This window comes from Schistocerca gregaria, chromosome 4 (assembly GCF_023897955.1).
Source record: "Schistocerca gregaria isolate iqSchGreg1 chromosome 4, iqSchGreg1.2, whole genome shotgun sequence".
NCBI lineage: Eukaryota > Metazoa > Arthropoda > Insecta > Orthoptera > Acrididae > Schistocerca > Schistocerca gregaria.
Window position 1 is genome coordinate 433,244,360 of NC_064923.1, and position 25,659 is coordinate 433,270,018.

At 42.3% G+C, this 25,659-nt stretch overlaps 1 protein-coding gene across 1 annotated transcript in view; it reads left to right on the plus strand.

The window, feature by feature from the left end:
* The window catches only part of LOC126267346 (E3 ubiquitin-protein ligase MYCBP2), a 1,244,949-nt gene that overhangs the window by 1,151,086 nt on the left and 68,204 nt on the right, over positions 1–25,659 (plus strand). The window contains exons 64-67 of the mRNA XM_049972469.1: positions 7,236–7,628; positions 17,737–17,891; positions 19,013–19,235; positions 19,465–19,692. Of these exons, the coding sequence (XP_049828426.1) occupies positions 7,236–7,628; positions 17,737–17,891; positions 19,013–19,235; positions 19,465–19,692 (999 nt within the window). The remainder of the gene's footprint in view (positions 1–7,235; positions 7,629–17,736; positions 17,892–19,012; positions 19,236–19,464; positions 19,693–25,659) is intronic.

Here is a 25,659-nt window from a genome sequence, read left to right on the forward strand (position 1 = left end):
TGGAAGTTCCCCATGTGGAAGTTTCTATTTTATATATATAACAAAGATTCCAAGACTTACCAAGCGGGAAAGCGCCGGTAGATAGGCACAATAAATAAAACACACAAACACACACACAGAATTTCTAGCTTTCGCAACCAACGATTGCTTCTTCAGGAAAGAGGGAAGGAGGAGGAAAGACGAAAAGATGTGGGTTTTAAGGGAGAGGGTAAGGAGTCATTCCAATCCCGGGAGCGGAAAGACTCACCCTAGAGGGGAAAAAGGACAGGTGCACACTCGCGCGCACACACACACACACACACACACACACACACACACACACACACATATTCATCCGCACATGCACATACATACATAACAATGTCTGCTTGTGTCTGTGTATGTGCGGATGAATATGTGTGTGTGTGTGTGAGTGTGCGTCTGTCCTTTTTTCCCCCTAGGGTGGATCTTTCCGCTCCCGGGATTGGAATGACTCTTTACCCTCTCCCTTAAAACCCACATCCTTTCGTCTTTCCCTCTCCTTCCCTCTTTCCTATATATATAACAGAAAGAAACTTCCACATGGGAAAAATATATTAAAAATATATTAAAAACAAAGATCCAGGACTTACCAAGCGGGAAAGTGCCGGCAGACAGGCACATGAACAAAACACACAAACACACACACAGAATTACGAGCTTTCGCAACTGGCAGTTGCTTCGTCAGGAAAGAGGGAGGGAGAGGGAAAAATGAAAGGATGTGGGTTTTAAGGGAGAGGGTAAGGAGTCATTCCAATCCCGGGAGCGGAAAGACTTCCCTTAGGGGAAAAAAAGGACAGGTGTACACTCGCACACACACACACACACACATATCCATCCGCACATACACAGACACATGTGCGGATGGATATGTGTGTGTGTGTGTGTGTGCGAGTGTACACCTGTCCTTTTTTTCCCCTAAGGGAAGTCTTTCTGCTCCCGGGATTGGAATGACTCCTTACCCTCTCCCTTAAAACCCACATCCTTTCATTTTTCCCTCTCCCTCCCTCTTTCCTGACGAAGCAACTGCCAGTTGCGAAAGCTCGTAATTCTGTGTGTGTGTTTGTGTGTTTTGTTCATGTGCCTGTCTGCCGGCGCTTTCCCGCTTGGTAAGTCCTGGAATCTTTGTTTTTAATATATAAAGTCCTATGCACCCTCCCACCACCACCTACTCCAGTCCTGTAACCCGGAAGGTGTACACAATCAAAGGCAGAGCCACGTGTGAAAGCACCCACGCGATTTACCAACTGACCTGCTTACACTGTGACGCTTTCTATGTGGGAATGACCAGCAACAAACTGTCCATTCGCATGAATGGACACAGGCAGACAGTGTTTGTTGGTAATGAGGATCACCCTGTGGCTAAACATGCCTTGGTGCGCAGCCAGCACATCTTGGCACAGTGTTACACCGTCCAAGTTATCTGGATACTTCCCACCAACACCAACGTATCCGAACTCGGAGATGGGAACTTGCCCTTCAATATATCCTCTCTTCTCGTTATTCACCAGGCCTCAATCTCCGCTAATTTCAAGTTGCTGCCACTCATACCTCACCTGTCATTCAACATCATCTTTGCCTCCACACTTCCGCCTTGACTTACATCTCTCCCCATACTCTTTGCCTTTAAATATGTCTGCTTGTGTCTTTGTATGTATGGATGGATATGCGTGTGTGTGTGCGTATGTGTGTGCGTGCGCGCGCGAATATATACCTATCCTTTTTTCCCCCTAAGGTAAGTTTCCGCTCCCGGGATTGGAATGACTCCTTACCATCTCCCTTAAAACTCACATCCTTTCATCTTTCCTTTTCCTTCCCTCTTTCCTGACGAAGCAGCCGCCGGTTGCAAAAGCTGAAATTCTGTGTGTGTGTTTGTGTGTTTTATTCAGTGTGCCTATCTACCGGCCCTTTCCCGCTCGGTAAGTCTTGGAATGTTTGTTTTTAATATATATATATACATATATAGAAAGAAAATAGAAAGAAACTTCCACATGGGAAAAATATATTAAAAACAAAGATTCCAAGACTGACCAAGCGGGAAAGCGCCGGCAGACAGGCACATGAACAAAACACACAAACACACACACAGAATTACGAGCTTTCGCAACTGGCAGTTGCTTCGTCAGGAAAGACATGCAGTCTCCCATCCTTCATCAAAGACACCAACCACTTTCTCGAACGCCTGGAATCCGTACCCAGTCTGTTACCCCTGGAAACCATCCTTGTAACCATTGAAGCCACTTCCCTACACGAATATCCCGCATGTCCAGGGCCTCGCTGCAATGGAGCACTTCCTTTCACGCCGATCACCTGCCACCCTACCTAAAACCTCTTTCCTCGTCACCTTAGCCAGCTTCATCCTGACCCACAACTTCTTCACTTTTGAAGGCCAGACATACCAACAATTAAAGGGAACAGCCATGGGTACCAGGATGGCCCCCTCGTATGCCAACCTATTTATGGGTCGCTTAGAAGAAGCCTTCTTGGTTACCCAAGCCTGCCAACCCAAAGTTTGGTACAGATTTATTGATGACATCTTCATGATCTGGACTCACAGTGAAGAACAACTCCAGAATTTCCTCTCCAACCTCAACTCCTTTGGTTCCATCAGATTCACCTGGTCCTACTCCAAATCCCATGCCACTTTCCTAGACGTTGACCTCCATCTGTCCAATGGCCAGCTGCACACATCCGTCCACATCAAATCCACCAACAAGCAACAGTACCTCCATTATGACAGCTGCCACCCATTCCATATCAAACGGTCCCTTCCCTACAGCCTAGGCCTTTGTGGCAAACGAATCTGCTCCAGTCCTGAATCCCTCGACCATTACACCAACAACCTGAAAACAGCTTTCGCATCCCGCAACTACCCTCCCAACCTGGTACAGAAGCAGATAACCAGAGCCACTTTCTCATCCCCTCAAACCCAGAACCTCTCACAGAAGAACCCCAAAAGTGCCCCACTTGTAACAGAATACTTCCCGGGACTGGATCAGACCTTGAATGTGGCTCTCCAGCAGGGATACGACTTCCTAAAATCCTGCCCCGAAATGAGATCCATCCTTCATGAAATCCTCCCCACTCCACCAAGAGTGTCTTTCCGCCGTCCACCTAACCTTCGTGACCTCTTGGTTCATCCCTATGAAATCCCCAAACCACCTCCCCTACCCTCTGGCTCCTACCATTGCAACCGCCCCCGGTGTAAAACCTGTCCTATGCACCCTCCCACCACCACCTACTCCAGTCCTGTAACCCGGAAGGTGTACACGATCAAAGGAAGAGCCACATGTGAAAGCACCCACGTGATTTACCAACTGACCTGCCTGCACTGTGACGCTTTCTATGTGGGAATGACCAGCAACAAACTGTCCATTCGCATCAATGGACACAGGCAGACAGTGTTTGTTGGTAATGAGGATCACCCTGTGGCTAAACATGCCTTGATGCACGGCCAGCACATCTTGGCACAGTGTTACACCGTCCGAGTTATCTGGATACTTCCCACCAACACCAACCTATCCGAACTCCGGAGATGGGAACTCGCCCTTCAGTATATCCTCTCTTCTCGATATCCGCCAGGCCTCAACCTCCGCTAATTTCAAGTTGCCACCGCTCATACCTCACCTGTCTTTCAACAACTTCTTTGCCTCTGTACTTCCGCCTCGACTGACATCTCTCCCCTTACTCTTTGCCTTTAAATATGTCTGCTTGTGTCTGTGGATGTGCGGATGGATGTGTGTGTGTGTGTGTGTGTGTGTGTGTGTGTGCGAGTGTACACCTGTCCTTTTTTTCCCCTAAGGGAAGTCTTTCCGCTCCCAGGATTGGAATGACTCCTTACCCTCTCCCTTAAAACCCACACCTTTCATTTTTCCCCTCCTTCCCTCTTTCCTGACGAAGCAACTGCCAGTTGCGAAAGCTCGTAATTCTCTGTGTGTGTTTGTGTGTTTTGTTCATGTGCCTGTCTGCCGGCGCTTTCCCGGTAAGTCTTGGAATCTTTGTTTTTAATAAATAGAAAGAAACTTCCACATGGGAAAATATATTAAAAACATATTAAAAACATATTAAAAACAAAGATTCCAAGGGGGAAAGCGCCGGTAGACAGGCACAAAAAATAAAACACACAAACACACACACAGAATTTCTAGCTTTCCCAATCGACGGTTGCTTCTTCAGGAAAGAGGGAAGGAGAGGGAAAGACGAAAGGATGTGGGTTTTAAGGAAGAGGGTAAGGAGTCATTCCAATCCCGGGAGCGGAAAGACATTTTGTCTGCTTGTGTCTGTGTATGTGCGGATGGATATGTGTGTGTGCGAGAGTGTACACCTGTCCTTTTTTCCCCCTATGGTAAGTCTTTCCACTCCCGGGATTGGAATGACTCCTTACCCTCTCCCATAAAACCCACATCCTTTCGTCTTTCCCTCTCCTTCCCTCTTTCCTGAAGAAGCAACCGTCGGTTCGAAAGCTATAAATTCTGTGTGTGTGTGCAGACATTTTGTCTGCTTGTGTCTGTGTATGTGCGGATGGATATGTGTGTGTGTGCGAGTGTACACCTGTTCTTTTTTCCCCCTAAGGTAAGTCATTCCACTCCCGGGATTGGAATGACTCCTTACCCTCTCCCTTAAAACCCACATCCTTTCATCTTTCCCTCTCCTTCCCTCTTTCCTGAAGAAGCAACCGTCAGTTGCGAAAGCTAGAAATTCTGTGTGTGTGTTTTATTTATTGTGCCTATCTACCGGCGCTTTTCCGCTTGGTAAGTCTTGGAATCTTTGTTTTTAATATATATATATTAAAAACAAAGATTCCAAGACTTACCAAGCGGGAAAGCTTAGAGAGAAACTTCCACATGGGAAAAATATATTAAAAATAAAGATTCCAAGACTTACCAAGTGGGAAAGCGCCGGTAGACAGGCACAATAAAATAACACACAAACACACACACACACCAAATTTCGAGCTTTCGCAACCGGCGGCTGCTTTGTCAGGAAAGAGGGAAGGAAAAGGAAAGATGAAAGGATGTGGGTTTTAAGGGAGAGGGTAAGGAGTCATTCCAATCCCGGAAGTGAAAAGACTTACCTTAGGGGGAAAAAGGATAGGTATATACTCGTGCACGCATGCACACACACACACACACACACACACACACACACACACACACACACACACACACAGCCATCCATATATAAGTTATTCCACATGTCTATTTTTTTCTTTGCGGTATATATCTTTTCAAGTGTCAGAATGTAGTGAGGGTCCCAGCTACTGTAAATGTTCTTCACTTACACCTCTAAACTTCCCTAATTCCAAGTATAGTTTGTGAGTCATGCACACCCAATATTTCGATTTTCTGGCAAGTGTGGTCAGGGAGCTGAGAGTTTGTTACACAGAGGGGGGGGGGGGGGGGGGGGTGTTATATCAGAAACGGAGATATGGTGGAATGAGGGCTGTGTAGTGCTGGAATGGGAACAGGGAGTGGTTTAGATTGGAGAGGACAATGACTAACGAAGGTTGAGGCCAGGAGGGTTACAGGAACACAGGATATATTGCAGGGAAATTACCACCCGTGGATTTCAGAAATGCTGGTGTTGGTGGCAAGGATCCATATGGCACAGGCTGTGAAGCAGTCATTGAAATGAAGGATGTAATGTTTGGCAGGATGCTCAGCAACAGGGTGGTCCACTTGTTTCTTGGCCACAGTTTGTGTCGCCATATCTGCAGTACCGGGATACCAACTCATCTATTTGCTTGGTCAGGGCCTCGTCCTTAGCTGCCAGATTGTCATAATGCGCCCATGTGATTGTTGTTGAACTAGGCGGAGCCATGTCACAGCCAGTGCACCAGTTGGGCCAAGAACATGACGCTGTCAGCTCTCCATTACACATAGTGACCAGTTCATCAGTTAGAACAGGAACTATAGCATCTGCTATCCTGTCAGTCAAGTCAACCATTGAGTCCAAAGGCAGCTCCATCTGTGACGGTCTTATGGTTTTCATCTGCAGCAGCAAGTGGTTGCTTCACAAAGTGCTCAGCACCGTTCCAGTGCCCAACTTGCTGTGCAAATGCCTTAAATAATGGCAAGGGTTTAGCTCCTCTATATCCTCTTGGGTTAACACTTGTTGGAGACATTCCTATTGTGATGTGGAAACCCGATGTGACAATTCTGATGTTAGCTTTTCGTACACGTCGACTCGGAGCGGTGTAATGATCAAATCTTCCACTTCAGCAGCATAATGTTGCTCCAGCTGACTAATGACCAAAGCAAATTTATGGGAGTGTACCACAATACACACTTAAAGGAAACTGGCTTCCATTTGCACAAACCCTAGTGCTGGGTTGTGTGGCCAGAATGGGAGCTGTTACGAAATTGACAAGATAACTGCCACTGATTAATTCATCATACCAGCTCGGGGGTAGTCAAACCTCCTGTTGTTTCAAGTTGGGGTCACCATGATGCTCGTACTTCTAGATTCCTTGTTGTCCAATTTGTCGCCTAGCCTGTAGGTGCGTGAAATGGCTTATCATTATGTAAGCAAACCATCTTTCTGTTGCTTTTGTCTAAAGAGTTAAACTCTTTACAAAGAAACAGCAAGTACAGGAGCTTGAAGACATATAATCATAGTGCAGATAAAATATATTTGAACTAAAACTTCCTTGTTGCTAAGGGAAAGAACAATACTAGAACACACATAAAAATCACAAAAATTCTCTGGTGCCTTAGAATAATTCATTGCGATATCAGCGCTATAGCAGCTGACATGGAGAGCAGATTGCTATCTGCACGGTAACAGTACTTATACGTATACTTCACATAGCCACCCACACAACACAGCTCAACACTGCACTGCAGTATACTGCAAAATAACTGGAGCTCAGTCACTACGTATATATTATTCAGCAGCGATGTGTATGGTGAATCAGTGCCTTGAATGTGTGTGAATGTGTCCGATTGTGCTAGTACCAGTTTTGTTGAAACTGAGGGTCAAAAGCTTTCACATGAATTCACACACACTGGCTGTAACTTCAGGCAAAGCTTGAAGATAATCCATTGTACTATATCCATTCCTAATGCCAACTTCTTTCTCTGCTTGATCAAACATCAATCTTTTCTTCTGTGCAGTTGGTTTTATGATTGCTGTGAGAAATGTTAACTCATAATTGCAATGAAAAGTCAATAACCTCCAGTACAATATGTATAATTGCCTCATTTTACTGTTTACAGGTATGCGTGCATATAGTTCAAGCTATTCGTAAAGAAGCAGTGCGAGTTCGTGAAGACTGGGAGACACTACTTTGCTCAGGCCAGCAGCAGCATGCAAGTTCTGGAACAACTGGAGCAGCAGCTGCAATGACAACATCAACAACAGCAGCAGCAACAACAACAACAACAGTGACAAGTGCCGGTACTTCCAGTAATGCCAGTAAAGAAGGTGCAAGTATCAACACAGAGGGAAGCACAAAACCAGCTGCTGATACCTACTGTTTTGAAATGTTGTCAATGGTACTGGCTCTGAGTGGTAGCAGTGTTGGCCGCAGCTACCTGGCACATCAGTACGGTCTTCTAAGAGACTTATTGAGTCTGCTTCATACAGGTTCTGCACGTGTTCAGCGCCAAGTGAGTCAGTGCATAAATATTTCATTTTTCACTTTCATCTCTCTGTTTGAAGGCTATAAATAATAAGTTGAGAAAAAAAACAAGCATTTATCAATTAAAATTTATTAAAAATAATGTCCGAAAAAGCTGAATAATGAGACTAAAGCAAACTAACTGGGAATATTACAAAAAACGCTTCTCTGAATAATGGGTATCGTGTTATAAATGGAAAGTGTCAAAAGAGAAGCTGATTACCCAGTATCACATTCAGTAGAAGATGTAAAAGAGATACTAGCTTACCAGTTTACAAAATAAATGAAGTTTTCTGAAATATTTCTTCCTGAAAACACATGAACCATAGACTGACAGCGAGTAGCCAATGTGTAACACTGTGGTGTATGGAGAGGCTCACAGTGATTAAAGTATTAGTGTTCCACTATTTTTATAACAAATAAAATCTGAAAGATGAACGTTTGATACAATAACTTGTTTGTTACTTTTTCAATGCTCTCTCAGAATTTTATGTCACTGATTGATAGTAGGTGTTTGGATTTCTAAATCTACGCCTGTACACATACTGTGTTTTGAAGTCCCCAATTGGGATCATGAAGGGTAATTATAACAATTTGTTGAATACACTGAAACACTAACTAAATGCTGCATAGTTCATAAGAGTTAACTGAACTTATGAATTTTGCAGCACTACAATCAAAACAATTGAAGTTAACACCACTTGAATCACAGTGCTGAAAACCCCTCATAGGCGATACTGAAATCAATCACTTGGCTTAATGGTGTCACTGTCCACAAAATAGAGCTTCATAGCAACAGTTGAAACATCATGATACACAGATCCCAAGCAGGCCCAATCGTTACATGATGGTATCATGAACAATTGATTTATTGCAGAGTTTTCATCAGTTCTTCATTCAACCATGAAAAGGAATACATTACATGCTGGACAGAAGTGACTTTCTGGAGATGCCATCTGCTCACCGCTTACTGTAACCTTGCCTGTTATAGGTGTAATTATGTGTATTGCTAGTATGATGTCATCCAATGATACATCCGGCAGGATTACAAAATCCCTCACTCGTTAAATCAGCAACCAGGGCCAGAAGCAGATGCCTTGGCATGGGTGAAGAGATGAAGAAGCAAGAGCTTCTTGCCCAGGATGAGGTGCTATAGGCAGCAGTGATAGCACTGATGGTGAATGGGATTGAAGTCTGCGAGGATCTCCATCAACAGACTCAAAGGAAATGGATGGATCACACACCTGTTGTCTCTGGTGAGATTGTGGAGATCCTGGCATGAAGGTGGGTGCTGCTATGGTAGCCCCTAAGTTCATGGAGACATCTGGGTGGCACACTACATCAAAAGCTAATTATGATTTCTGCAGAGCTGTCACCATGCAGTCACCAACAAAACCTTGTGGTGGCCTTGTTGCACCAAAAGGAACCCCAGGATGCAACCCTGGACTTGCCCAAAGGTATCCTTCCAGATGGGAGTGTCCACATGAAAAGTGGATGCCTCTTCAACTTGAGGAGGCAGTGGTAGTAAAAGGTTGAGCAGAGTCCAATAGGGACACCCATGCAATGACTCCAGTGCACATCAGCTGTGAATGGACAGTGCTCTGTAAAAAGATAGGAAGGCATTTAGAGCTGATTCAGACATGGACGTCCTCATAGTCTTTGACATTTGGATCTTAAAGGTGTGTATAAAAAGCTGAGCTAGACCCTTGGAGCATGGATGAAATGGAGTAGTCATGACATTACAAAACTGGAACTGGTGACATCATAGCAGGGTCAGTCAAATGAAAATCGAACACCCACAACAACAGGACCGAGGAATGCTTCCATTCAAATGTAACCGCCACATCCATTAAGGCAGCCCTGCTGGGAGACGAGATGATCGATACCTGTTTCATAGAATGTGGTCAGCCACTAATGGATCCACAACCGCATCCACTCTTGCACTTCCTTTCCCAACTGACACCAATATTCATGTCTTTCTTCAGCTCGCCAATGGTGTGACAGTCACGTGGTGAAATATTGGGGCTGTATGGTAGATGTTGCAATGTTTCCCAACCAAATTGCTAAAGTGTAGCCTTCATCTGGTTGGCAGTGTGTGGGTGGGCATTATTGGCAACTGTATCATTCGATGCAACAGAATTCCTGGGCATTTAGACTTTAGGGCATGTTGCAGCTTTTGCAAAGTGTCTTCATAGCATTGTACCTTCAGGGTGTATACGAGCCGGGACAACCGGGAAATCCGGGAATTTTGTCATCCGGGAGAAAACCGGGATAAACCTGGGAATTTTTCGGAATTCCGGGAATTTTTCATTGTTTTAGCTTTCAGTTAAATTTTTTTTAATTTTGACAGCAGAATTGATTCACTAGCAAAGAATGTTATTGTATCCTGCTACTGAAAAATGATACTGCAGCAATAAAATATAAACGAGAGGGGGAAAAAATAAAAGTTTAGTGGCAAAGGAAATGTGCAATTTACAACAACAAAACACTGTGCACGCACAAGCTTCTGCAAATAGCAAAAATATGTCAAAGGCCGTAGGGCGCATACTGTAATTCTTTGTAACAGTAAACTGCTTGCTATGAGCATGACGTCACAACTGTTCACATTAGGTTCATTTGACCAATTGCCACGGTCTGTTGCGCATGCGCATTTAACTTGCGTATAAGCAGTACCTTCTTCCGCTACTTGAAGTTTGGCTGTTAGCTGTATCGGTAGTAGCAGCAAGCAGCCAGATGCAAACGAGAAAAATTTTTCTCGTGCGCCCTAGCTGCCAGATCACGCTTGCACAGAGTTGCCTGAGTTGTAGTGGGGAAGGGGTTAACCTCCATGTGACTCGTGTTTATGTTAAGTGATTTAGCTGCTTCTCTTCAAAACAGCTCCCACGTCAAATGAAAACAAAACGGATTTCTGTGGCCGGGAGCTATCAAGTGAATTAAAATACATTCACATAATTACGGAGGGCCAAAATATATTACTAATTTCAGTTTTCTCATTTTATTTTATTTCCAAGTTAGTAGCAGTCAAGCATTAATCGCCTTGCAGAACAGTGAAGTTATTTTTGGAAGTTTGCTAAAGAAATTTGGCTTTATTAATCTTTCCGCTGAGGCAATCATTTTATTTGAAACGAAGTGATTCATTCTACAGTATTGGCTAGTTCCAACTGTTTGCTGAATTTCAAGTGCACGTTATCAACCAAGACATTTATGTCATAAATTTACTAGCACGTTTGTGTGATGTATCTTAAAGTATAACACATGCAAAAAAAATATCAATATTACATGTGAAAGCTTAGCTTCTGTTGTAGAATGTTAATCTTAGAAACTAATATTATATGTGAAAACTTAGCTTTCCTTGTAGATATACGGTACTGTGTATATTAATGTAAACCATTAACTTTTCCTCTTGTGTGTTCGCACTATGTAAACAGTGATCTTGCTGTTGGCTGACTATAACACGTGTCCTATGCTCTGTATGCTGGCGAGATATCGTGACTTGAGATATGACTCGCTTACAAAAGGACATCGCAACCTCGGTTTCAACGCTCCAGAAACTAACGTGCTGTCTTTGGTGCAATTCGAATTTACACTTTCGTAATATGAAAATATGCAGCGTATATGTTGCTGCAAATCAAAGGTCTTTCCAAAACTTCTCTCTTTTCTTTACTAAAAGTCTCTCCAAAATTTCTCTGTCCCGTCCTTTTTTTTTTCTTTTTTTTTCTTTTTTTTTGGGGGGGGGGGGGGGCTACGCAATTGTATAAAACATCCATTGAAAGGATTTATAAGTTTTACAGTTCCGAGGGAAAATCTACGGAAAACCTACAGTCACTTAGCACAGAAAAAGTATTTTCATCCGGGAATTTTTTTCCCTTGTCCACGTATACACCCTGACCTTGATTGCGATTCCACACTTGAGGACCCCTGCAGTTGACAAAGGTCATCATGGCCTTACCGGAAATTATGTGAACAGCTTTGAATTTCTTTGACAGGGGAGATGTGGGATGTTTCCACTGTTGGCTTTGCCATTTGCCCTCAGGCTACAAGTGGTGGCATGTTTAGTCCTCTGTCACTATATGGGACAGAAATGCATGCGCTTCCTCATGGTACCACAGCAGCTGGCTCAGACTTGACGCCATTCTGACCATCTTCTGTCCCTCCATCACATGGTGTGGCAACCATGTGCACAAATTTTGCAGTAATGCAAGTAGTCTTTGATGATAGAATGCATGGAGCCATGGCTAATGCCAATCTGAACATGAATTTCATCCTCTATGATGATTCATCTGTCACCCCGGATAATGCCATCAATCCAGCCCATCACTTCAAAGCTAATTGATTGATGGGCCAGTCCTAGACAAAAATTGCCCTGCAGTGGTGTACAACCTTCCCAGAATCTCCTCTGCCACTCATGCACAAGTGTGGAAGACATGCAGTGTTCATTGTACACAGCAGACATGCAATGATGAATTTCATGTACTTCAACACCATCAGCCACCAGAAAACAAACCATACTTCCCTGCTCTTCTTTGCTTGCATTGAAGTCAACAACTGGATAAACACACCATACCAGTCCACCAGCAACCAAGGTCATAACCCAGCAACTCTGTGCACTTGTGATGTGGCACTATGCCGTTCTCGTGTCACAGCAGTGACAGTATTGAAATATAGAAACAGGGGACCTAGGGACTATGTATTATGGAGGGTGTTTGGTTTTCATTTGACTGCCCCTTATATGGAGAGACAGTGATGCTGAGGCCAGCAATTTTGTGGGCCATCCTGTTAAGACATACTGGAAAACACACTGTAATGGGGGTCCTGACAGGATGGCACTGTGACACCCATAGTACCTATTGGAAAGTCCACCAAAGAAAGCTCAACCAGGGAGTCAGTCTGAAATAATCTCCTGCCTGTAAATTCCAAGTCTGGGTCCATAGGAAATCTGGAGAGGGCTCCTGCACTGGAATGTTGATAGGAGGGGCAGTAATATGTGTAGAATGGGTACGTACAAGGCCCAACATTGAAGACAGGCACCCGTTCAATCTGACAGTTAAGCCTTGGACACAAGCAATGACAGCAAATGTTTGTAGTTGGTAATTAAATGAAACTTATTGCCATAAAGGAAGGCCATAATTAGCACCCCAAAAATGATAGCCAATGCATCCATCTCTATTGTAAATAATGTTCTTGAGCCTCGTCCCAGATTTTGGAAATGAATGCTAGAGCCCACTTGGAATCATCCAAGAAGTTAAGGGATAGGGTGGCTCTGATGCCACGAGGAGAGGTCTCCTTAGCCAGAACCTATGGTGACCAAGACTGAACCTTCATTAAGCAAAGGGCTGATTGTAGGCAAGTTCTCAAAATTTCTAACCCCTTCTGACAAGCTGTGGAACATTTGAAGGGAACAAACTTGAGGTGCAGGTAATGAACTGGGCATAGTGGGAAACATTGCCAAGAAACTCTAGGGGATTCTTCACAGAGTTGGGAATCAGCATATTTTTGATCAAATCAGCATAGTCCTGTGTGGACTTTAAACCCTCCTTACCTATATGTATCCTTGGTAGGTGAAGAAAACTAGAAAAAATGAATATTTAGAAAATTTGTACTTAATGTCCTTTGCTTGTAGGGCTGTGAAAACTCAGAGCATATTGCACAGATGCTCCTCATATGTATGATATGTAACTAGGGCATCATCAAGATAGTTGCTCCACTGGAAATATCTACCAACTGTTCTAAAAGCCTTTGGAAAACACTTTTGCGCTTGTGACCCCAACTGGGAACTTATTATACTGGTAAATGCCAAAAGGTATGTTTAATACCAAGATGTTCAATGACTCCTTAGCCAGTGTAGGCTGGGAATAATTCTCTGTCAGGTCATTTTTGAAAAGAACTGGCCACCACCTAATTTGTAAGATGGTATGCCAGATCAGGGTAGAGAGAAGGAATCCACTTCCATTTGGGCATTGACAACAACATTGTGGCATTGGTCTCAGGCAGGTCATGGCAGCCAGCCAGCTGAAAGGTATATGGGCCAGTCATCTGCATAGTTTTGCAGAAATGCTGGCAAAGTGTTCTGCAATGCACAGTGGTGATTTGGATTGCTACCTGTTGTAGCATAGAGCAGTGTTTCACACCCAGTTATGTGAAGGGAACTGAGCTTCTGTCACAGCACACCTGACCAGGGCAACTGTATATACCCCAAGTCCAGCCAGTAGTTTCTTTCCGGCATTGTGCTTTCATCCGATGCAATCTCTGTGCCAGTCAGTAGTCAGATGTGCAGCCGTTCAACCACAGCTCGATCAAGCAGCACAATCCATTAGACTAAGCCAGTGGTCTAAGTGCTGTCAGTTATCCCTGATGGTTCCACACTTTGAACTGGCACTGCTGAGGTGAGCCCATTCATTAGTTGCCATCGTCTGACAAACAGCCAGCTGTTGAGAGTCCTGGGTTCGACACAGGGTGCCTGCATGCCCCTGCCAGACACCTTGGGCAACAGGCAGAGTCCAGTTGTAAGCTGGCTATGCTGCAGAGCAGACAAGCAACTTTGTGTCAGTAAGGCTGCAGTCACTGCCAGCTGCCGTTAGGCTGTCTTGGCATTGAGCTGCCTCACCGGATCTCCTTGCCACCACTAGCGATGGTCAGCACCTGGGCTACAGCCAACAGCCTATTGTACGAGGAACAATAAATAATAAAGAATGCTTCATTGAGCTAGCCTTCTTGCCTCCGCATTCACCACAGCACTGGAAGATCCCATCGCCACAGCCCCTTACTCACACAGTTCTGGGCATAGAAGTGGTCATTCTGCAACACTGGTGTCAGAGGCGGGATCAATACAAATATGACACCATCAAAGTAAGTTTAATGTTGTCACAGTGGTGCAGGATACCACTAAGCTTACGTTCAGCTTCTAACGGAAATCCCATTGACTAAAGGGAATAAACAAAAGCACTTGCTGTTCAAACCTGTCTTATACCAGTTTAATTTCATCTGCAAAGGCCTAAGGAAGTGTACACTTCCTCTTCTCACAGCACTGAAGGTGGTATTGTATTAGCAGTAGTCTACATACAAAAACAAAAAGCCAAATAGGCATCAAGTGCTGAAATATTTTCTGCAAACTGATCAAAGACTACAAGAAATAGCAATGTCCTGGCCCCTTGGTTGTTCTTCACAAAGAACTTTGGCATGACAAAGGTTCTTCATGATAACCATTGAGCCCACAAATTGAAATGCACACTGTCCAGGGGCGGAATGCCAATACAAAAGTACTCCCATTGTTTTATTATAGAGATAGACACGCCTGTTTTAAATGAGAATGTAAGAGCGACATCCTTGAGTTGCACATGTAAGGGTATTATTTTTCGTGGAAGCATTGCGCAATTGTAATGTTATTGATAAGGATTATAGACACACATAGTTGGACACTTCGTGTACTACTTCTCTGTGTCCCCTACAAAAACACAGGCAACACTTGGTATAATAATGATGGGAATCCCAACAAAGTGGAACATTGTATCAAGTAGGCAATTAACAAAAACATTGTGTTTGATACCTCTGAACCACACAAGGTGGAATGACATGGGACTGGCAGGTGAGGCATATTTACCACATTAGGATTCGAAGGAAAGCTGTTGTACTTCATTGGGTCTTGCTACGGTCATCACAGACATTTAAAAATTAGTGGAAAGTGGTTACTTAGTGACTTGGGAAATTTAAAGGTACGAGCTATGCCACTGAGGGATCTGACTTTCCTAGAGAATGTGTGTGTAAATATCTGTCAAAACTAAGATGAATTACGAAGTATGCAATTAAACTTTCATCTTACAGTAGTCCTCAAGAATATAAATTTTCTGTTCAAGCCTTAAAGATTTGTGAACCATGAGGTGTACCTTTCTAAGTCTGATTTCCAGTGTCAGTAAAATTCTAACTGAGCTGCAACCATATGCATTTAAATCGAAAAATGTTCTGCCAACAAAGCATAAATGTCTGAAAGAGGTAATTCTGAGTCTTCTGACACTGGGACCAATTTCTGCATGAAAGAGTATAACTGGAGTTTGGTGGATAGTAAAAATGTTTGCTGCCACTGTGTGTACCAAATGTCAGTTTCCTGAGAATGTTGTGGTAACCACTTCTGGTGAATGTCCCAGTCCTCTTGTGTGTCATTAAATCAGTGGAAAGCCAGAGTAGCTGGCAGGGATTGCAGCTGGTGATGAGCTGAGCTGTCAGTCATGGAGAGGAACACATTTGCCTTCAAATAGAAGTGAAGGTGATCCTGCAGCCACTTGACCTTAAATCAGTTAGCTGACAGGCACACATGACCTATTGGCAGGAGATGCTTTCTCTTCCACTTGCAGTAATCCTGCTGGACGTAAATGTAATGAGAGGTATCGGTAGGAGGGCATTATCCATCAATCATCTAGTGGGGATTACAAGACTCTGCAAACCATTGAGAAATACATAGCACTTACAAGGTATATGGAGGATCTGAAAAACGACTGTTTAGATGTCTTGGTGCTTGCTATAACTAGACTAAACTTTTGTCCATGGTCCCTATAGGACGGAGACATAGTGGGCTGTAGTATATCCCTAGACTGTTCACTTAGTAACGTTTCTTGAAACTTTGTAAATTTTGGTCTGTGGAATAAGTAGCATGTATTTCAAAGAGTGTGCCCTTTCACGTTTTTCAGTATTTCTATGACATTCTCCTATGAGTCAAACAACCAAGTGAAAATTTTGCTGCCTGTCTTTGTATATGTACAATATATCCTGTTGGTCCTATTTGGTCTAAGTCCCACATCCTGTCTACAACTCAATTGTAATATGCACAAGTGGGTTGTTAGCAATCTTACAAATTGTCGACTGAGCCATATCCAACCTTGTTCCTTGCCTTATTAAAAACAATGTGTTTCTATGCACTTATATTTATCTGAACAGCTGTCAACTGCTCTTTTTTCTTGTCTGTAGCAGAAGTCATTAAGTTTCTGTAATTTGAATGGTTTTGCGTTTGCTCCTATTGACTAAACTTTGTTTATTTCCCATACTGACCTTTCTCACTCCTTCACATCTTTGTCTGGGTAAAGACCTGAGCAGTTCATCCGTTCCAGTATTTTGAAAAGAATAGATTGATGCTCATCATATAAAGAAGATGTTGACTGGCAGACAGGCGCAATGAAGAAGCTGTTGTAGATTTAACTTTCAACAAAAAGGTCTTCTTCTGAAGTAGAAAAGACACACACCAGCACAACTCGCACCACACACACACACACACACGACCACCGTCTCTGGCCACTGAGTTTATTCATTTCTGTTGCTTTCTTCACAGGTCATGTGTGTGTGAGAGAGAGTTGTGCTTGTGGGTGTTTTTTCTACTTCAGATGGAGGACTTTTGTCCAAAATCTAAACTGTGTAGCTGTCTTTTCATTGTGCCTGTCTGCAACTCTATGTCACTGCTACACAGTGAGTAGCAGCCTGGACTTTTCATTGTTTGATTTATCCTTTCCAGAGTCTTCCTATACATATTTCTTTGCTCTGTAGTACATTTAGCTTTGGCAAAGTCATGAATTATTTTGAAAGATCAAATTACACCACTAGCTTATTGCTAATAGTCCAAAAATTTGTTTACTTGGTCATCATATTTGTCTGCATCATGTCTTTATAACTTAAAGATTCGATTTTCCAAACGCATTCATTTTGTGTCCCATAGTGGCAACGGTTTGTGATCCATTAAGAGCAGCTGCTCTGTGTCAGTCATTTAAAAGGCAGAGAGAGCAGTACAGTAAGAAGACCAATACATGTTTCTTCGCTTTGTGTCTGAATCAGAAATTATACAATAAGTTTACCACATATCCAGTTTTCTTTCATTGCAGAGTTTGTTAAAGATATAATCCATCTCATTTTAATTTTAATATCTTTTTAGTTTGTTTACATGTAATTCTGCAATTTGTTTTTCACTTCTTATCCTACAACTGACCAAAGGAATTCCCTATCTATTGATTAGGGCAGTTTGTTTGTTATTTGGTATATTTGTCTAATTCCTCATGATGTATAAAGAAACATTTTTTGTTACATTATTTCTTGTTTACTCACTTCTGTTGCTTTCACCACAGGTCACTTCACTACTGAGGCGTATGCTACCTGAAGTGTCGCCAGATGTGTTGGGCAACATCATGGGAGTAAGGAAGCTGCCTCCAGCTGACTTCAGTATTGTTTCTGTTGCAAGCAAAAGTCCTGGAGACAATGAACCACCATTTGACATTCACAGGTATGTAAGAGCTTCAATTATCCATGCTTTCTCCGTATCATTGTTGTCATCATAAACATCATTAATAGTTTCTTTTATCATTGGGATTTTATGTGCAATTTATTTTGAGACCAGTTCATTTTGTGAAGTAGGAACAGAGAAGTGACTGTGATCTTTTTAGACAAACTGTGTACATAATTCTTTGACCTTGCACACACACACATGACCTGTGAAGAAAGCAACAGAAATGAATAAACTCAGTGGCCAGAGACGGTGGTCGTGGTCGTGGTCATGGTCGTGTGTGTGTGTGTGTGTGTGTGTGTGTGTGTGTGTGGTGTGAGTTGTGCTGGTGTGTGTCTTTTCTACTTCAGAAGACATGAGATCACAGCTTAGACATAGCGAAGAATATGCCACAAAAGCTACTAGAAGGTAGTCATAGGTGACATTTGAGCATGGAAAGGACCAAATCAAAGACAATGACAATTACTGAACCTCTTTCATGTCATGTGCCACAGAAATCATACTGCTTAGATGTACATCAGTAGCTGTTTATTTTAATATCTGGTACATCACTTGACACTGAAGTTTTGAATTACCTTAAGTGAGGTTCAAAAACTGTTTCAACATGGAATCCAGGACATGGTATGGCTGTATAATACATGATGAAGTAGCCATAACAAAACTGATCACTTAGACAAGGCATTCCCCGATCTCACTGGTCCAAATCAATAGCACACCGTCTTCAGGCCTTGAGTGACCTACCGGGACCATCTGACTGCCGTGTCATTCTCAGTGGAGGATGTGGATAGGAGGGGTGTGGGGTCAGCACACTGCTCTCCCACTTGTTATGATGGTATTCTTGACTGAAGCCACTACTATTCGGTTGAGTAGCTCCTCAATTGGCATCATGAGGCTGAGTGCACCCCGGTCCAAATCAACAGTATTAAAAATTTCATCCAGGAAGCTCTTAATCTCAAATGTAGACAGAAGTTATCTTTGTGAGTGTCTTATTATAATTTAACTCAATTGAAAGCGACAGTGACTTTGGATAACTTTTAATGTTGTAAAACATAAATGCAATAATTTTATTTGCACATATTAATCTTTATACGGTAAGTAAAGTGAGAATAAACATGTTACAGGATTGGTATACTGGATGTGTTCCTGAGTTGTATAGCAAAAGCACTGACTGTTCAAGTTAAGGTAAAAGGAAAAGATTCTCTTGGAGGAAAAGGTTTGACTACTGTAACACTTGCAACATCAATACATCCCCGAGACTTTGTTGGTGATCGCTGGTGGCTGAGAGGTTGTATTTCGAGAAAACTGGCTGAAGTCATCATTCAACTAATGAAGGACATGGCTGCTGTATGTATTCTATTAGATTCCTATCTTAAAAGTAATTGCAATTTTACACAGTGTGCATATTGTTAAAGAAGTTCCATTTTGACAGTTGTAACTGATGAACACAATTTAGGACACAATTTAACAGATGCAGTCTTATAAAAAAATTTTGTTATTTTTAAGTAAACTCAGATGTTAATAAATTAAAAAATTTCAGATAAAGTTAAATAAATCTCTTTGGTTCACCTTTAAGGGCAAGTTGTCAGAAGCGTGGGCTGATGTGACAAAAGGTGCAGTGGCAGAGAATATTCTGAATTTGACAAAGCTGGACGAGAATCAGCGTGGCCCAACTGAATGCCTACATACTCCTACACTGTGGTTGGCGCTTGCTTCTTTGTGTGTGCTTGATAGTGATCATGTTGAACGCCTTTCATCTGGACAATGGAGTGGTACAGCTGATGGGCAGCCTCCACCACCAAGGGTAAGATGACAAGTTCTGTTCAATTTACTTTATTTATCACTGTGTTCATATTAATAATCTTTATATAGGAAAAAAGAATATCTACAATATGGAAAGGATAGATAGCTACTGACCACATATAGGAGCTGATGAGTCACAGACAGGCACAGTGAAATAGAATGCTAGAAATGTTCAACTTTTGGACTGCGTCCTTCATCAGAACTAGAAAAGAGACACACATTCTAACAATCACAACTCACACACATACAGCCATTGTCATCTGCAGGCACCAAAGACTGACGGCAACAGCATCTGAGGTGAGCATCAATCTAGATGGTGTAGATAGTGGGGGTATGGATGAGATGCGAGGCAGAGAGCGGGAGGAATAACGGGTAAGGGTGGGGGATGGTACTAATGCTGCTTGTGGGAGCATGCAGGGATGTGGTGAGAACAGGATAGGGTATAGGCTGCTGTGTGGGAAGGCTGCAATTGGGAGCAGGGGGGGCGACAGTCATCAGAGAAGGGAAAAGGACTAAGTATGTGTGTTGACGGGTTCAAAGGTGACTCAGTGCCTCCTCTGAGTGGTGATTAGCAATAAATCCTTTCCGTATTGTGGTTATTGCTTCCTGGACTTTCCATTGTTTAACAGTGAATATTATTTCTTAACTGAACTGAATGAGGAAATGCTATATAAATGTGAGTGTTATTTTATGCGTTGCTGTGTTACACCCCCTAATCTACCCTCACTTTGACCAGTGACTAAAGGATGAAGTTACATTGTCACATATTGTAAGTTTACTAACTTGTTTGTATGTTGAAGTTCCTCAGCAGCACACCCAGAGTTGAAGTTCCATAATATGGAACTGCTTTTGCTCATAGTCATGCAGTTTACTGATGAACACAGTTAAACTTTTTATGACTCCACATTTATTCAGATTAGATGTTTACATTGGCATGGTGACCAGTCTCTATCAGTTGATAGTTCTTTATGTATTATTCCAACTGTAAATTGAGTACAAATTTCCCTGTTAATTTTCATCCAAAACAATGTTAATGAGCAACCAAGTAAGGTATCCTTAATTCTCGATGCCATAAACAACTATAACACTCATTGTTAGCTCATCTACACAGTCTATCAGTCTGTCCTTATTGTCTATACTCAGTTCACTTGCACAGAACATTACTTGACACTCAACTGAATTCACACTCAATACAGTAACAGTAATAGACCACTGACAGAAGTTCAGTATGTGGTGAGAGTGAGGCTAATTGTCTCTCAAATCACAGTTCATCAAAATAAAACCACACTTAAATATCTTCTGCCACCATTGTCCCATTATTCATAATAGAAGAGTTGATAAGATACAAGTCACATGCAGGCTGTAATAAACATTACTGTATAAAGTGTGTCACTGACCTTTATTGATGCAAATAACATGAAACTGTTATCATGATTATAAGTGTGGATGCACTTCTGTCAGAGTGTTAGTTTGATGGTAGAAGGATGCGGATTCTCACTGGATGTTAACTGATTGTGAAACTGATATGGACATGTTATACATAGACCTTACTGTGTTGGTTGCTAACAGCAGACTTGTTATGTATAGGTCTTACTTATGTGATTGCTGGGGGCATATTGAAGACTTTTGAGTGAGGATGAGTACTTATAGATTGGCATAATGACATTTTGTGATTTTGATTATTCAATTATAGTTTGTTGGTTGATTGATTTGGGGGAGGGGACCAAATAGCAAGGTCATTGATCCCATCGGATTAGGGTGGGATGGGGAAGGAAGTCAGCCATGCTCTCTCCAAGAAACCATACCAGCATTTGCCTGAAGAAATTTAGGGAAATCATGGAAAACCTAAACCCGGATGGCCGGACATGACTTGAACCGTCATCCTCCTGAATGCAAGTTCAGTGTGCTAACCACTGTGCCACCTTGCTCAGTCACTACAGTCTGTAAAACTGTTTACTAGAGCAGATGTGCTCTATAGATTTCAGTAACTTGCTTTAACTAACATATTGTTCATTAACAAAATGAAAAAAGATAACCATTCTGTTTTGTATACTCCACTGTGAATTACATATTTACAAGTAAAGTTTGAAATTATGTTAATTTAGTCAAATCTTTAATTAAAGGCTTTACTGAATAATGAAGGATGATAGTAACTGGTTCAAAAAAATTGTGCAACAATATTATAAAGCCAAATCCTAGAATCTAAGAGGCTTACTGGCTCAAATGGCAAAAGTAATTTTTGGTATGTTTGAACTTTAATTACAATTATCTTTCAAGGTAATTAGTTTTTGGAAAACTGAAACAGATTATTGTAAAAAGAGGAATGAGGATTTTCTAATAAGTGATGTCAATACTGTCAAATCTGCTGATAAACTCTAACTATTTTCACTGTTACACACTGTAGTTATAATTTAAATTATCAGTTACTCTTTTTTGACATGGTTTCCAGTGAAACCAAATGCACTGATGTAATCATGGATTCAAAGCTTCAACCTAATTAATGAATTAATGATAAATGTTTTATATACAGCATTATGGCAAATTCAAGTGTTTGTTTAGTTAGAACCAGTTAAAAGACAGACAAAAAATAATAATAATGCTAGTGCCTCCAGGGGTACAACATCTTAGCTAAACCATATCTGCTATAAAGTGCCTCAAATGTAGATTAGCATTGATTTGGGGATAATTTGTAAAACATTTTCCTTCACTTTGCTTTGGCAATCAGTTTCAGTGTGAAGTGAAGCACTGTACACAATGTACTGTGCATTACTTTTTGTTTGAATCCGTACTTCTTTGATACTGCATAAACAGTTCAGCAATTTATTTCATTAACTGATGGAGTAGCAAGCAGATCAGTGGCAACAAATGACAACATTCTGAAAAGAAATTTGCTACTCACCATATAGCGCAGATGCTGAGTCGCAGATAGGCACAACAAAAAGACTTGCATAATTAAGGCTTTCGGCCACTAAGGCCTTCGTCAACAATAGAAAACACACACACACACACACACAACACAAAGACACGCAAATGCAACTCACACACACAACTGCAGTCTCAGTCAACTGAAACCACACTGCGAGCAGCAGCACCAGTGCATGATGGGAGTGGCGACTGGATGGGGGTAAGAAGGTGGCTGGGGTGGAAAGGGGTAGGGATAGTGTGGTGGGGGTGGTAGACAGTGAAGTGCTGCAGATTAGTTGGAGGTCAGGGGAGAGGGGGGGGGGGGGCAGTAGCAGAAAAGGAGAGAGGGGGAAAAAAAAAAAAAAAAAAAAAAAAAAAAAAAAAAAAAAAAAAAAAAGGATCCATATGGCACAGTCTGTGAAGCAGTCACTGAAACGAAGGATATCATCGTCATAAGCCAAAGAATATACTGACATCATCAGCAACCTCTCTGAAGGTGATTCAGCAATTTCCCAGAACCGTTTTTCTTACTTCTTCCACATTGTCACCAGTAATTCATGTGGTAGGGTGTTCCGTGCAATTGTTATCTTCAACACCCTCTTGGCCCTCTTTAAAATGCTTGTACTAGTCATAGTATACTTACCAAAGACCACAGTCAACATTTTGAATGCGGAGTTGCACTTCATTCCTTTTTTCAAGCAAAATTTAATGCAAATTCTTTGATCCACCTTTTTCAAAAGTAAAAATTCACCGAGCACTTGAAAACACTAGACCCTTCTCGACCGTCAACCAAAAAGTAAATGAAACTTCCTGGCAGAGTAAATCTGTGTGCTGGAGTGAGACTCGAACTTGGGACCCTTGCCTTTCATGGGAAAGTGCTCTACCAACTAAGCTACCCGAGCATGACTCACAACACACCCCTCACGGCTTTACTTCTGCCACTACCTCATCTCCTACCTTCCAAACTTGACAGAAGCTCTTCTGCAAACATTACAGAACTAGCAGTCCTGGAAGAAAGGATATTGCGGAGACGTGGCATAGCCACAGCTTAGGAGATGTTTCCAGAACAATGTTTCCTTAACAAAATTTTTGCTCTGCAGTGGAGTGTGTGCTGATGTGAAACTTCCTGGCAGAGTAAAACTGTGTGCAGGACTGAGACTTGAACTCGGTGCCTTTGCCTTTCGTGGGCAAGTGCTCTACCAATTGAGTTACCCTATCAGCACACACTCCACTGCAGAGTGAGAATTTCGTTCTGGAATAAAGTAAATATTCAGAACACCTGAAAATGCAAGTATGCATCAGGAACATGTGTACCAACAAGATAAAGTAAATAAATAAATAAATAAAAATAAAAAATTGAAAATAGGATTATAAAGCCCGCAAAATTGAAGAAGTCCCATTATTCTTTGATCACACTTTGTATGTCCATCTGTATGTGAATCTCGAAGCAGCTGGATAATTTAATTGAAAACTGTGACTAAAGTTCGTGATCTGGAACTGATATAAAGTGCTGATGGCATACCTTTGGCAGCAAAGCTGTAGATGTAATCATTTTGGGCACTCTGTCTGAGAGGGGTTACATACTTCCAGTTCTGCTGTTCGTGATGATAATGTAAGGTTAGAGACCAGGGAAGTAATAAACCACAGCATCACTATTTTAGACAATAATCTTGTAGAAGATTTCACTAGTTGTTAATGTACTTTCTAGTACAATGCTATTGTTAATAAACTTTATGCCTTTCTGTTGTCCAGTGTGCAGTGTTAAGACAATTAAGCTGGAAAAAAGATTATATAACTAACCATTCCTTCAATTTTTTTTATGTTCTGATAGCTTTGCTGCCAGATGTCCGTCATTCTCATAACAGCTAGCTCAACAACAACTTGATACTAATCTGCTATACACCTCAAAATAATTTGTTAACAATCATTTTAGAAAAATATGAAGCCATTTACAAATTCTCATTGAAACATTAGTAAGGTTTAGTAGTCCTAATTGTTGTGATAGTGCCACGACATTTAACAGTGCCGCCACGACAGTACGCACAAACGGCGATAGAGGCGCTCCGCAAATCGGCTGAGCGCGGGAGCGCCACCTAGCTACGAACGGCGCCGGCCGCATGTCACGGCACGGAAGTCAAATACGAGAGACTGAGTTGTAATCATGTGATCAGCTATTGTTTCTAAGAGAGAGTGTGAATATCCACGCAATTATTGTGATTAAAGGTTATAACACTTTTTGGCGACGAGGTCGGGATATTTTCACTGCGTTGTGGATTTGCGTGTTCGTGACGGGGCAGACATGGAACAGCTTATGCAAGCGCTCATTGAACAACAAACACAGCTGACGGCTACTATTCAGGCTCAACAAACACAGCTGACGGCAGCGATTCAGGCGTTGTCGACGTCGCTTACTCATCGTCTGTCTTCCTCTTCTCCGCCTCCATTCCCTCCTTACGACGAGGCCGCTGAAGACTGGGAGGATTATGAGAAGCGTTTGCGGCAACACTTCTTGGCTTTCGGCGTTGTCGACGCTCCTATGTGTAAGTCGTTATTTCTATCTTGGATTTCCCCTGAAGTCTATCAGCTGCTATCTCAGTTAGCCCTTCTGCGGGAACCTGCCTCCCTGTCCTTCCAAGAAATGTGTGACTTATTGTCTGCCTATTATCGAAAAAACACCCACGTCGTTGCCGCCCGCGTGGCGCTCTACAGGTGTCGTAAACTCGTAAACAGCCCCATCAATCTTACCGGGCTTGGGCGGCGGAACTACACGGTCTGAGTAGGAAATGTCAGTTTGTCACGGACACACATCACAAGTCTTATGCTGACTCAATGGTTAGGCATGCTATTCTACGGCTTGCTCCTGATAAAGAAGTTCGGCAACGTGCCCTCCAACTCCCAACTCCCCAACGTCACGTTGGGCCGCAACGCTCGCAGCGAAACCAGCAACCACAGAAGCTGGTTCGTTCCGCACTTCCTTCTTGCCCCCGTTGTTTCTTACAGCACGACAGGACAGTGTGTCCAAAATGTTGGGCCACGTGTAATTCATGTAGGAAAAAAGGCCACA